The sequence below is a fragment of the Emys orbicularis genome, chromosome 5 (genome assembly GCF_028017835.1).
Source record: "Emys orbicularis isolate rEmyOrb1 chromosome 5, rEmyOrb1.hap1, whole genome shotgun sequence".
Classification (NCBI taxonomy): Eukaryota; Metazoa; Chordata; order Testudines; family Emydidae; genus Emys; species Emys orbicularis.
Genome location: NC_088687.1, coordinates 68,907,340 through 68,922,408, shown reverse-complemented (window position 1 = coordinate 68,922,408; position 15,069 = coordinate 68,907,340). Strand labels below are relative to the sequence as shown.

General features: G+C 43.9%; 1 protein-coding gene across 1 annotated transcript in view; it reads right to left on the bottom strand.

Moving 5' to 3' along the window:
- The window catches only part of TMA16 (translation machinery associated 16 homolog), a 53,337-nt gene that overhangs the window by 25,268 nt on the left and 13,000 nt on the right, over positions 1-15,069 (bottom strand). The window contains exons 3-4 of the mRNA XM_065405211.1: positions 4,164-4,201; positions 2,914-2,998 (exon numbers count right to left, since the gene is read on the bottom strand). Of these exons, the coding sequence (XP_065261283.1) occupies positions 2,914-2,998; positions 4,164-4,201 (123 nt within the window). The remainder of the gene's footprint in view (positions 1-2,913; positions 2,999-4,163; positions 4,202-15,069) is intronic.

Genomic DNA, 15,069 nt, shown 5'->3' with positions numbered 1-15,069 from the left:
TCATTATTTATCACTTCCCCAATTTTTGTGTCATCCGCAAATTTTATCAGTTATTTTATGTTTTCTTCCAGGTCACTGATTAAATAGCACAGGGCCAAGAATTGATCCCTGCAGGACCCCACTAGAAACACACTGGCTTGATGATGATTGCCCATTTACAGTTACATTTTGAAATCCATCAGTTAGCCAGTTTTAAATCTATTTAATTGGTGCCATGTTCATTTTATATTGTTCTAGTTTTTTAATAAAAATGGCATGTGGTACCAGATCAAACGACTTAGGGTACGTCTATACTTACTCACTGGTTCGGCGGCAAGCAATCGATCTTCTGGGATCGATTTATCGCGTCTTGTCTAGACGCGATAAATCGATCCCGGAAGTGCTCGCCGTCGACGCCGGTAATCCTGCTCCGCGAGAGGAGTAGGCGGAGTCGACGGGGGAGCCTGCCTGCCGCGTGTGGACCCGCGGTAAGTACCTTTACGTTCGAACTAAGATACTTCGACTTCAGCTACGTTATTCACATAGCTGAAGTTGCGTATCTTAGTTCGAACTGGGGGCTTAGTGTGGACCAGCCCTCAGAGAAGTCTAAGTATATTATGTCAACACTATTACTTTCATCAACCAAACTTGTATCCTCATCACAAAAAAAAAAAATCATCGTTAGTTTGAAAGGATCTATTTTCCATAAACCATGTTGATTTCCATTAATTACATTACACTTCTTTAATTCTTTATTAGTCGAGTCCTGTATCAGCTGCTCCATTGCCTTGCCAAGGATCGACATCAGGCTGACAGGCCAATAATTAGCCGGGTCATGCTGTTTACCCTTTCTAAAAATTGGCACAACCTTAGTTGTCTTCCAGTCTTTTGGAACTTCCTCACTGCTCTAGGACTTATTGAAAAGCAACATTAATGGTCCAGCAATCTTCTCAGCCACCTCTTTTAAAACTCTTGGAAGCAAGTTATTTGGACATGCTGATTTAAAAATGTCTGACTTTACGAGCTTGTTTAACATCTTCCAGAGACATTATCACAAGCATTTGATCAGAGTATATCATCTGTTTTTCCCCCCCCAACTACAGAACAGAAATATTTATTGAACACTTCTGCCTTTTCTGAATTATTCTTCATAATTCTACCATTTCCATCTAGTAATGGACCAATACCACTGTCAGAATTTTTTTGTTCCTAATATATTTAAAAAACTGCTTAGCAGATTTCTCCTTGTGTCCCTTTGCTTCCCTTGTCAATTTTCTATAATTCCTAACTTCTGGTTTATATTAATTACCATCAACTTTCCCTTTCTGCCATTTGTTATATTTTATTTTTTATAGCTGCCTTCACGTCCCCTCTAAATCAGGTCGGAAGAAGTACAGCCTTCTTCTTTGATTGCCTGACACTTCATTATAAAGATCCTGTTTTCAGTTGCTTATATCTTTGCCAAACTTTAATCACTTGAGCAGAAATTTCTCAGGCCAGGTGTCTCCCTCAGGCAGAATTTTTTTGAATGTTTCAGCTAAAATGGTTTAGCCATTTCAGAGAATGAGATTAGAGAAAAGTGTTATTTTGCCTATGTTAAACATTTGTACTGTCATTTCTCTGAGAAGCTCTAGTGCCTCCACGCTTTGGAGCAAGAACTTGAAATGTAGGGGGGGTGGGAGGATTGCCCTATTTTTGCATTCCTGTGAAACAAACAGCCAAATCTAAGATATGAGCCTATGGGGGGGGGGGGGAAGGGGGGGGAAATCACTGTTTATAGATGTTCAGTAAAGACTTGTTAAGAGTTTGGAAGCTAAATTGTCCAAAGACTCTGTCAGTACTCCAGCACGCTCCAGCCACGGCTGTACTTAAGGACTATCATAATGGTTATACACAAGGGAGCCAAATTAAGGTTGCACAAGCAATTGTAATTCTAGCATTTCCTTATTTTTGAGTGCTTGACTTCACGACCATAATAATGTTGTTTTAATGTAGTGTTTTGAATGTGAATGTCTTTTTACTTAGTGTAACATGCCTTAAGTAACTGCTCTGCAACCCAGAAAAAAAAAAGTCATATGTTGCCTGCTATAAGTGGTCTTTCACTAAAAAGTCAAACTAAAGTACTCTGGATATATTGAGGATATTTTGAAGTCTCATTCCATCATTTATACTGCGAAGACATAAGATGGTAAACATTGAAAACATAAGATGGTAGTAGATCCTATAACATACACCAGTGGTGGATCTGCCCCAGAGCAGCACTGGAGATGCTCCTCAATAATGCAGGTTTCATTGAACTGCATACAAAATATGCCATAAATACTGAGGGTAAAAGGAATTTACCATCATGAGATAGGCATAACCTATCAAGAGACGTAGCTAACAAATTGGCAACGGGGGCAGCCTTTGGTACATGTAGTCTTATGTATAGTAATGATATAGTGCCCATACAGGTCCCCACTTTTGAAATAGCTCTGGTGCTGTTCAGCTGGCCTTCCTAAAACAGAATGTGGCAAAGCTAAGAAGCGGGGGTAAGTGAAGTAGAACCTGTAGATTGCACTTTCACCAAGAAATGCGACTAACACTTCATGCACTGGGGACATAAACATTTAGATTGTGGATCATGTGGTTACTGGAAAAGATATAGGTATATCCATTTTAATTTGAGTTTGCCTTCACTACATATGCAGAGATATAATATAAAAGTCTCTCTGGTTATACTCAGATCTCATCCAGTAGTTCCAGAATAGTTATGATCTACTTATGCTAGTTCATAATATCTTCACTATTAATAAATCAATGAGATTTCTAATAATAAATATGAAAGGGAAATATTTAGTATATTTAAGATTCATCTTAATTTTACCAGTCAGTAAGTCAATCTTATTTCCAACAAAAAAGAGCCTTTTACATTATTGTATACCCCATTCTTACTTTTCAATTAGTTCACAGGCTTCTTTCTTTGTGTAGTCTGCTTTGCTGGGATCAAGGTGACTTTGAAACCATTGCAATTTTTCTCCTACAGGAACAAAGTGTGTGTTAATTATTGTAGTAGCACTAGCTCAGAACAAACCCTGTCAATGTTCCTGCAATAAATCCCATTTTTCAGGGGTTTAAAATTCAGTCAAAAAAATTTGCCTCACTATGGTACAAGTACAAGGTCTTACTCTAGATATGAAATTAATACAAAGAATAGGTTTCATCCAGTTGTCATTTTTAATTTGGGAGAGAAGATAGAAGTTGTTTACAGATGTTTTCCATCCTCCTTTACTAAATAAATAGTCTTAAAGTACTGGAAATCAGGAAGAAAATGTTATATTTATTTTTTTAAAAACACAACCCAATTCTTCAGCAATCAATACACACAGTATATTTTTTTCAGATAGTAAAGTGCAGAGGAATTAGATGAACATCCTAAAATTGTTAAAAAAATATTCTGTAAGTACTGCTTGAGAAATGTTTAAAAGTACCAAAAATCACTTTCAGATCATGTTCTATTGCAACATGATGGGGGGGGGGGGAGGAGAGGGAGAGAGGCGGAATCACCATATTGGATCAATATAAAGACAATCAAATATGTAATGGAGAAATTGTCAAAATTAGCAACTTAGAGTTGCAGTATGAGAAACTGGCCTGAGGCCTTTTCATTCCCTGATCAACATATCTGCATAATTTAAGAGTAAAGTAAATTAACAAAGTAAAACATCAAACTCTTTAAAACACTGGATCGAATTTACCAGCCTTCCAAATTGCTGCCTGACATCTCTGTCAATTCACAAACATCTACATGAGATGATGCAAGTATAAATTTTGGAGTAGGCTACATCTAATAATATGGATTGACACGGCTTGGTGGTATTAATGAAATAGAGGTTTGTTCTGTAGTATGCCAAGTTGCCTACTGCTACAGTCAGCCACGTGATGAAGTCCACGTATGTTGCAAAGAAGTGAAGTCAAGAGATACCATACACCTCTTAGCTCTGATTTCACTTGCAGTTGCCAGGTTGAAGTGAGAACATCCATGATATTCCAACAATTATACAGTTTATTAATAGATTATAAAGACAGTCCTTGCCCCAAACAGAGAATAATTGGATAGAATTCCTTTTCCAGAAAGTCTGTAAGACCTAAATTATAGGACAAACCTTAATTTTGATTTCAACCAAGTAGCTTATGATACTCACCTACAATACTCAGACGCAAGGCTTTTTCATTCTTCAACCTAAAAGACAGAACGTGCACACACTAGTCAATCATTTCCCAAGAGAAAAGTCATTGGAAAAGCTGGGTGAAAATATGTTGTAGCAGAATTCCACTTCTAAAACCTACCAGTGTCACAACTTCTGATTTTCTTTTTTATGTGAGAGCTCCAGGGCAACCAGTTAATTCAGATTTTAGTAAACTATTTCCAACATTTCGCTATTGCGTTGTTTAAAGTAATGGTGGAAGGGAGGTGAAGGCAGAGTAAAAAGACCCTTTGATATTTATTGGACCCTACAATATAAACATTTTATTGTGACAAGTAGATATAAATGTTTTGATATCTTCACAAAGCCAGCCAACGGCTTTCACACTAAGATTTTCTTGATCTGTTCCCAAAGAGTTTTTCTTTTTCTCATTCTCTTTGAATTATGGGTTATATACTGAAACCTCATCAATTCTGAAGGATGCATATGTAACCTGTTGTTCAGTATGTGTTAAATGCCCCCACTCTAGTGGCTGGTTTACAGAAGATACAAGTCTCCTAGAGCTACTACCTGAAGATGCTGCTCAAGTAGTAGACATTCATGATTTTACCACTGGAGAGTTCAGTTCAATCTCCAGCAATGACCCACATTTGTCCTAATTTTGATTCCAGCAAGCCAGGGTAAAATATACAGAAGTGTTCTAATTATTTTTTACTTGGGAACTGAAAAAAACATTACAGGTCTGTCTCATCTTACGCGGGGGTTCCGTTCCGTGGTTAGCGCATAAAGCAAAAACCGTGTATAGTCAAAATTACATTGAGTTCAATGGCGGGCAGAATCGCTCGCACTACAGGTACAGTATTAAAATGGTTATTTTTCTCTCTCTCTCTCTTTTTTTTTTTTTTTTGGCCGACCGCGTAAAGCTGAAATCGCGCATGTTAAATGCGTGTAAGATGCAACAGACCTGTATAATGGGGGGAGGCATAGCTCAGTGGTTTGAGCATTGGCCTGCTAAACCCAGGGTTGTGAGTTCAATCATTGAGGGGGCCACTTAGAGATCTGGGGCAAAATCAGTATTTGGTCCTGGGGCAAAATCAGTATTTGGTCCTGCTAGTGAAGGCAGGGGGCTGGACTTGATGACCTTTCAAGGTCCCTTCCAGTTCTAGGAGATAAATTAAATTAATGGAGATATCCTAATACAATACAATACAATACACCTCTACCCCAATATAACGCTGTCCTCGGGAGCCAAAAAATCTTACCACGTTATAGGTGAAACCGCGTTATAGCGAACTTGCTTTGATCCGCCAAGTGCACAGCCCCGCTCCCCCAGAGCGCTGCTTTACCGCATTATATCTGAATTCGTGTTATATCGGGGTAGAGGTGTAATGGCAAATTAACATGGCAATGTTAAAGCTTTATTAGCTCTTTTAAAAAACAGTATTACTCTTGTATTACAGTCTTGATGGAGACTCTCCAAAAGTTATATATGAGAGAAAGAGTCTGATTAAAATATACAAAATAAAGGAGCAGATCCTCAGCTGGTATAAACTTAGTGACACTGACTTCAGTGGTGCGAACGAGAATTAACACCAGCTGAGGATCTGCCCAAAATGTCTAGGGCAGGGGTCCTCAAACTCAATTTACCTTAGGGCCAGTGACAGTCCTCAAATCCTACTAGCGGGCCAATAATGTCACTGAAGATGGTGTTCAGAAAAGAAAGTTTATATTGTATTTTTTATTTCGAATTTCTTAGAAATAATAAAACTGTCATACAACTTTATACAATTCTTTGCCTGCCAGAGAGTTTTTAGTGTTTGCCAGACACCTGGCAATGCTTCAGTTCTGTCAGTTTGTTGATGTTTGGCCTCAGTGGCTAAGCAGTTGAAACCTTCAGGATTGCAGCAAAATCAGATAGTTGAGTTCGGCATTTTGACTTGTTTATATTCATTGTGGAAAAAAGTGACGCTGCCTCCATGGCTGCCTGTGTCTGGCAACTAATGATGCTGCCTCCATGGCTGACTCTGCCCAGCGACTAGTGATGGTATCTCTGTCCCTCTCCCACAGCCAGTGGGAGCTGCGGGGGGCGGCACCTGCAGCAGACATTGCTGGCGGCATGGCTGCATGCGTCTCTCCTCCGCGGGCCGCAGTGGGGAGGCTCTTGGGCCGCAGACGGCCCGCAGGCCAGGACTTTGAGACCCCTGGTCTAGGGCAATCTCTACCTGGGATGGACACTCTTTTTTGTGCAACAGAGTCTAAATCTAAATAAATTAGTTTAGCAGGGAATAGGGGGAGTTGAAGTTATTTTTATTTCTTTAAACATTTTACAAGTAAGAGCAAGTTTATAAACGCTAGCTAAAAGATTAAAATGCTTAAACAATAATTAAGTCAATGGAATTCATCTGAATGTAGGATTTGCAGGATGAGCAGACTTTAAATTAGACAAATCTGGAATGTGATGAGCATAGACGATACAAAGGATTTAATATTAAAACGTGAGTTGTACCTAATGTTTGAAATAGAGACTGATGTACGAAAAGAGGGAAGGAGTGCAGTGCACAGAATTGGAAGCACGTGGTAAGAAGCAAAGCAAAGGGAGAGGATTTTGAAGGAGGAGAACACAGAAAAAGCAATCTCATTCCATAAATAGGTAACAGTATGAAAAAAGATGACAAAGGAAATAGCATGGGCAGATGATACAGTTTTTACAAAACAAAATAGTTGTTTCTAATATTTTTAATAATACAAGTCAGCCCATTATTTGTACATATTAGTTATATCAGAAGCTTTGCATTTTATTTAGTCATCTTCAGTGTTTGCCATACCTTACATGACAACACACACAGACAATAGTGCATGTCTACAGAGTGTTGCCATGGAGAAAATTGGGACGTCAGACAGACAAGCAGCCTAACTAAAAGTGTAAGCTATATAGTTTCACCCTGCCTGTAAATGCTGCATATGAGGTATGTGTTAGTTTGTAGTAGGTTACTATCCAAAAACCACTAAAATTGGTTGTTGTTTCTTTTTTCCAGGGATGGGGGGTGGGAGGGGAGGGGAGTGCTTGAATGCACACAGGCAATAGTTATGTGTGCACATTTATGGAAACACTTCACGTTAACAGATTTTAATGAAAAAAGTTAACATAGAACACACGTTATTTACATGATTGGCACTGTACTCTGCAAGAAGAGATTGGAGTGGGTGGAGGTTAAAACCATGTAGATCCCAAATGAGAAAATATTAAACTCCTGAAAGGATCACTGTCATTTTGTGGAATCACTAATAGAGGGAGGGATGAGGGGACTCCTAGAAATTAAAGCAGTATGTTCTAGTCAAGAGCTTAACACAAGGAATTCTTCCAGGAATATTAGGGCTTCTTCCAGTGAATATTAGGGCTTGTGGAAGTTGTTGCAGTGACAACAAAGGAGCTTTTATCCACAAAACTAGCAGCTTTCTCAAACTGGCCCACCATTTTGGATGCAGGATTGAGCCATGTTGAACTTCACAAGTGAGCGCTTGTGGGAATGAGAAACAGTTGCCCATCACAACAGGCTGCAGTCTGATAAAAATGCACAAGTCAGCCACTCCACCTCCTCGTGTCTTAAGGTATGTCTACACTGCAGGTATGTCTACACTACGCTGGCATGTGTCAGCTGACTTGGATTCACGGGGCTTGGACTATCTGGGGCTGTTTAACTGCAGTGTAGACATTCGGTCTCAGGTTGCAGCCTGGGCGTTGGGACCCTGCGAGGGGGGAGATTGAAAAGCGGCGGTAAAGGTGGTGGCTTTTGTTTGTTTGCAATATGGGTATCTACCCAATATTATTAATTTGTACTATTGTAGTACCTACGAGCCCTAGACATGGACCAGGACCCCATTGTGCTAAGTGCTGTACCAACTCAGAACAAAAAGACAGACTGCATATGGTGGATGGCTAAGAGATGAAACTGAGATTCTACTCTGAAAATTGAGACTAAACTTTGGTTCTACTCTGCAAGTTCTATGTTCTACTCTGCAAGTTCTCAGATTCCATGTCAAGTTTCCTCAGTATCTAAATTAAGAGGGTTTTTTGCTCTCCTATAAATTCCATCTCTGGCTCCAAAGGTCAAGCTGGGTTCTTTGATCCTACTTTAAAAATTACAGTTGAGTGGATAAATTTTCCTTCGCTTCCTGTTTCAGGCTGTTAAACAGTTGCTGTTCCCTCCTCTACCCACGCCCATTTTTCGTAAGTTGATCCAGCAACTACATTTGCAAAGCACTTCAAGATCCTTCCATATGAAAAGCTCTCTATAAAAATTAAAATCCTCATTCTTTTTTTACATTTGGCTTTCGACATCTTCACTTTTGCTTATATAAACTGAAAACAGTTAATATTCTACCATTCCAGAGATCGAATCTGTAAGCAAGAGTAAACGTTAAAGCAGTCCTGCTGCTAACACCACCTTCATGAGCTCAAGATAGATTAAGATGCAAGACATGAGACATGCTAGGGAAAAAACAAAATCACTTCTAAAAGGCAAGGGTTTAAGGCTGCTTCTAAAGGGTCATTTCATGTCAAATCAAGTAGTACAGTAAAAGCCTTTCAGCGTGAGATATATTAGACTAGCATATCTGCAATGGAAGCATGCAACATACCACAAACCCCTTACATGCTTTACAATATATGAGCTACAAACACTGTATCCTTACTTAGAACAAGAAAACGTCGTTAAATTTGACTACCAGAAGCACTATAGGCCAGTGGTTCTCAACTTGTGGCCCAAGTGACATCATCAGGGCTGTAACTGGGGACAAGTGGGGGCGGGGGGGCCCTGTCCCAGACGCAGAGCCAGGGTGGTGGTGCAAAAATGAGTCAGTGTAGGATTGGGCCCAGTGACGTCCCCCCACCCCAGCAGGACTGGGCACAGCAGCATTGGCAGGAAGCCAGGGTGCTCAGTGCTGCCCCACCACACAGGATTGCAGGTCCAGTGATCCCAGCTGGAGCAGGCTCCCGGCACTAAGATCGCAGCAGCAGGCAGGCTGCAGAGCTGACCTCCGTACTGCCAAGGTAGAAGACCAGCTGGCGTGGGGAGAGGGTGTAGAGGCCTAGGGCAGTGGTTTTCAACCCAGTTGAAGAAAATTGTTGATGCCCGTGACCCAATGGAGCTGGGGATGACGGGTTTGGGGTGTGGGAGGAGCTCATGGCTGGGACTGAGGGTTGGGGTGAAGACTGCAGGGTGGGGCCAGGAATGAGGGGTTTGGGGTACAGAAGGGGGCTCTGGGTTTGGGGGGGCTCAGGGCTGGGGGTTAGGGTGTGGGAGGGGGTCAGGGCTCTGAGCTGGGGGTGGGGCCAGGGATGAGGGGTTTGGGGTGCAGGAAGGGGCTCAGGGTTTGGGGAGGGCTCAGGGCTGAGGCAGGGGATTGGGGAGCGGGCTTACCTCAGGTGGCTCTCGGTCAGCGGCGGTGCTAAGGCAGGCTTCCTGCCTGTCCTGGCACCGCGGATCGCGCTGTGCCCTGAAAGCGGCAGCAGCAGGTCCAGCTCCTAGGCAGAGGCAAGCAAGCGGCTCCGCACAGCTCTCGACCGCAGGCACCCCCCTGCAGCTCCTGTTGGCCAGTTCCCGGCCAATGGGAGTACAGAGCCAGTGCTCAGGTCAGGGGCAGAATGAGCAGCTCTGGTCGTCCCGTCCCCCAGCCCAGGAGCCAGACCTGCTGCTGGCCACTTCCGGGGCGCAGCGCGGTGTCAGAACAGGTAGGAACTAGCCTGCCTTAGCCTGGCAGCACTGCCAATGGGACTTTTAACGGCCCGGTCGGCGGTGCTGACCAGAGCCACCGTGACCCAGTGCCTTACATTACGCGACCCAGTACTGGGTCACAACCCGCAGTTTGAAAACCAGTGACCTAGGGCCACAGGGAGGGAGGTGCAGGGGGCTGGGGAGTGGGGAGGGAGTGCATGGGGCTGGGTCGCAGCCAGTGCATGGGGGACAGACTCTAGGTGGGGAGGACTGGTGGCAGTCCCTGAATGGGGGGTAGAGACCAAGGCAAAGTCCCCAGATGAGTGGGTTGAGTGCTGGGGGACAGTCCTTAGGGGGACTGGGTTCTGAGGGCAGTTGCTGAGGGGTAGGCCCTAGGTGGGGGGCTGGGTGCATGGGGGGGCCACACCTGGGTGGGGAACTGGATGCTGGAGGTGGCAGTCCCTGGAGAAGAGGGGGGCCAGTCCTGCCCTGGACATGGCACCATGTCTCTGCAGGGCAGGTACGTGTTCCAGCCCAGTGTTGGGGGGGGAGGGTCTGGATGCCGAGGGGACAGTCCCTGGGGAGGGCTGGGTGCATGAGGTGCAGTCCCTGTCTTGGGAGACATGCCACACCAGGCAGGGCTCCCGAGCTTTGCAGGCAGGCTCCGGGCGCTCAGCCCAGCCGTGCCACCAGCAGCAGTTTAGAATTGAGGGTGGCAATACACCATGCTATGACACCCAAATTAATTAATTTTAACAGTTAATGTTTTCACTTATTTTGCTCATTTAAAATGCTCTTGGTAGATATTTGCCAGTGTTGAAATGAAAGGTACTATATCAGTTTGAATCGTATTGCTAAATACTAAACCTTTTTTTTTTTTTGGTAGATGTACAGGTAGTATATATATTGTGTGGATGTGGCCCACGTAACACAGAGAGCTGCATATGCAGCCCACAACGGTAAATAGGTTGAGAACCACTACTATAGGCCAACAAGACAAGATATATTTTTATAACTACTGGAGGCTACACTTCATACATAACTACTGATACAAGTTTAAAGGGATGTTCCAATATGATCTGTTTCTCTATAGCAGGGGTGGCTAAACTTACTAACCCTCAGACCTGCATACGACAATCTTCAGAAGTTTGAGAACCAGGGCTCACCTGCTTGTGCTTGGGGCTTCAACCCCACGGGAGGCGTCTTCCGGGGCTCAGGGCTTCAGCCCCACTCCTGCTGAAGCCCAGAGCCCCGTCAGGTGCACCCTGTGGGGCTGAAGCCCGAAAACACTCCCCTCCCCACTGGCCAGAAGCCACTACCCCACTGCAAGTCAGAGATCCTGAACCCCCTCCCCCCCCCAGTCTGGTAGGTGCAGAATGGGGGGGGGGGAGGGATGGGGGTCTCCGAGAGCTACACTTTAACGGTAAAAGAGCTGCATGTGGCTCACAAGGGCTGGAGCACCCATGGAAAAAAATAAGTGGGTGCTTAGCACCCACCGGCAGCCAGCTCCTTCCCCACCGCAGCACCTCCCGCCCCCCCAGCAGCTCCACTGATCAACTCCTCCCCCGCCCTCCCAGCGCTTCTTGCCCGCTGTGATCAGCTGTTTCGTGGCATGTAGGAGGTGCTGGGGGAGGGGGAGGAGCGAAACGGGGCAGAAAGAGGCAGGGCGGGAGTTTGGGGGAAGGGGTGGGGCAGGGCCTGGGGCAGAGATTGAGCACCCCCAGGGCAAGGAGGAAGCCAACATCTGTGTGTGAGAGAGCACATACGTGGGTCAGATCATTGTAGAATTTGGCAGATTCTCTGAAACCAACTTTCCTATCAGCCTTGTATTAAAAAGACTCCATCAGCCTTTGCTCCTAATGAGAATGAGGCAATTGCTTTGTAGTTTTTGCATTGTGTGTAAAGTTAGCCTCTAGTCAATGAAAGATTGAAACATGACAGGACTGGGAAACTGACAAAGCGAGTACCTATATAAAACAGAATGGAGTCAGGAAGGTGTCTGTAATACACTCACATAGCTACTTAATAAAACTAGTCTTCTTTTCCTCAAATCTTGAAACAAGTATTCGAGGTTGCTTATGAATAAAGCTACCTAAAGTTTCTCTAATTTTGTGCACGTGCACTCATAGCTAATTAATAGTGAATGTAAGGACCCAAGGCTCTACAACCCAGGCCTGTAAATCTACCAGGCAACTGACATCTCCAGGCTGCCACCCAGCAGCAGCTGTAACCTACTTGCACTCCAATTTCTACGACCCGCTGTGGATATAGGCCATGGGATGTTCTACCTCAAGGGTTTGACAGACAGCAGTCCATGACTCCCGATTGGCACCCTGCCCTATATAAAACCAACAGTGGGTGTCTTCTGTAGCTGACACAACTGTTCCTACTCTTGAATTCCTGGCTTGATTTGGACTTCACCTCCTGACTCGGACCCTGAAACCTGACTCAGACTCTGACCCTTGGTATTGACCCTGGCCTGAACCTATGAGCTCTGTGGCTACTTCAGCCTCAGGTTTGCCCCATCTCTCACCGTTGGCCCTGACTGCCCTTGCTGGAATTCTGACAATGTATTTAAAGCTGTTCCCCCTTTTTTTTTTCTCTCTCTCTCCTTTTCTTGGGTGCGAGTACCCATCTTATAATTAACCACAATCTATGAAATTATCTTCTGCTCTGTGAGTACTCAAACAGCACTTGTAGATCTTAATATTCTTCCATTGTGTCCACTATGCTAACAAGACCACTCAAGGCGAGAGCTTGTTGGAAAATTTCCAACAAAACTTAGTTTCATCAGAAAATGCCAGTTTGATAGACCAAAATGTTTTGTTGAAACACAGGCAGGTTTCCACTGGCGCCCTGGCTGGACTAGAGTCTGTTAGGCTCCCTGCTCTGAGGCAGGCAGCCTCCCAGTCCCTAGACTCTCAGCTAGAGCCAGGTCTCTGGGGTCTGCTAGGCACTCACTACATATGCCACTGCAGGCAGCTTCCCAGCCCCCTTAACCCCATCCAGATGCTGGGACTCTCAGTGCTGGCTTGACTCCTCACTCAAAGGCAAGTCCCAAGACAGCCCCAAGAGCCCCAGATGACATTGGGACTCTTGGGACTGTCTAGGCTCCTCCATACACAGCAGGGAGCCAAGGCTCCCAGCTATTCCAGGCTTTCTGCTGCAGAGCAGGAAACCTACAAGACCTGAGAGCCCTGGCTCCAGCTGGAGCTCTGGGACAGCTCCGCCATGCCAGGGCTTTCTGCTGCAGAGCAGGAAACCTACAAGACCTGAGAGCCCTGGCTCCAGCTGGAGCTCTGGGACAGCTCCGCCATGCCAGGGCTTCCAGTCTCCCACTTTGGAGCTGAGTCTCAAAGCCCAGGGAGCCCCAGCTCGCGCCAGGACTTGGTTCCTAGCTCCACAGCAGCTGGGAGTCAAGAAATGTACAGAGAAATTTTGACAAATTCAGTTTTGTTCCAATGCAGAATTAACCCAAATAAAAAAAAAATAATTCTCCCAAACTGAAAATCACAAGTTTTGGCCAGCCCTACTGAAGGCATCATAAACAATGTACTGCATCAACTATTATGTGGTCGCGAAGATTGCCTGAAAGTCAATGCTGCTCACAACAGGCCTATCTATATTTTGCAAACTTCAGCTGTGAAGTTCATCTCTCTGGCAAATTACCTGAACCATGAAATTCTATCTGACAGCAGAACAAAAGGATGATTATTTCTAGTACAGGAGACACTGAAGGTAGCAATAAATCCCTCTTCCTTTTCAAAGCATGTCACCACACATTCTTTGTGACACAGAACTATATGTCCATGAAGATAAAGCCAACCTATATAGTTACCACTTCAATAGGGGACCCAGTGTCATACCCTGCAGACTAAACTTTGCTCCTAAAGTCATACCAAATTCTTCATATACCCTGAGGGTATTCAGAGGTCTTCCAGGGAGACTCATCTAGATATTAACTCATCTAGATATTTGCCTAGTTTACAACAGGCTACATAAAAACACTAGCAAAGCCAGTACAAACTAAAATTTCAGAGAGACAATGACTTGTTTATACTGCTCTATATACTGAAATGTAAGTACAATATTTATAGTCCAATCGATTTATCTTATAATTATATAGTAAACATGGGAAAGTAAGCAATTTTTCAGTGATAGTGTGCTGTGATACTTTTGTATTTTATGTCTGATTTTGTAAGCAAGTAGTTTTTAAGGGAGGTGAAACTTGGGGTACGCAAGACAAATCAGACTCCTGAAAAGGGTACAGTCGTCTGTAGAGGTTGAGAACCAGACTTCTAGCATTATTCTGGTTCCATGTCTCACTGCCTGGAGGACCCACTCACAATAAAAGGGTTCATCAATACAGAATTGAGATTCAAAGGCATTCTGCCTGCACTATAATACAGAGAGGCTCAAAGAAGACACTTTATGCAGTTCGGGAGAATCAGCACTCACTAGTATCAGGAGACAGAAGCATTTCATAAACTTCTCTAAGACATTTTATGCACTGTAGTCACTTCTGCACATCAGCCAGATAATACTTACCAATGTTTGTTGCCTTGGGAACAAGCCTCGGCAAGTACTGTTGTCTGGTTTGTTGAATTATGTTACAGTCTAATTAGGTCACTTTATTACTACATCTTCCTCTGCTAGCTATAGAAAGTGTTCCTGTGCTTGGAGGGCTACAATGACCTCTCATTATTGCAATATTAAAGGTGTCAGGCAGATAAATTACTGGTTTACAAAAGCTGGGTTGCCTCCTGCATTCTGACATACTTGGCAGTGTTTCCTATCAGGTGCAGCACAGATATACATATGCAACCTTTAACAGCTGCCTAAGGCTTTGTTGACAGGATCAAGGTTTACTGGTAATATACTATACTCCCTATCTATTCCCAGTATAAAAGTGTCTTCTCTTGGTTTAGTTTAAACCTGTTTCCAAGCAACATCAGCAAAACGGAAAGAAGGAGCACTCATACCAAATCAGAGTGTCTATACCAGATTATACTGGTATAATCAGTTTAAATTCACACCTTAATTTATACCAGGATAATTTTCCTCTGTAGGCAAGCCTTAGACTGGGCAAAGCAGGTCGAAGATCATAATGCAGTCTCAATCTGATACTGATGGCAGTGGCAGTCTTGTGCATTACTTACAGTTCACTCACTGTCATTCTACAGCATTTT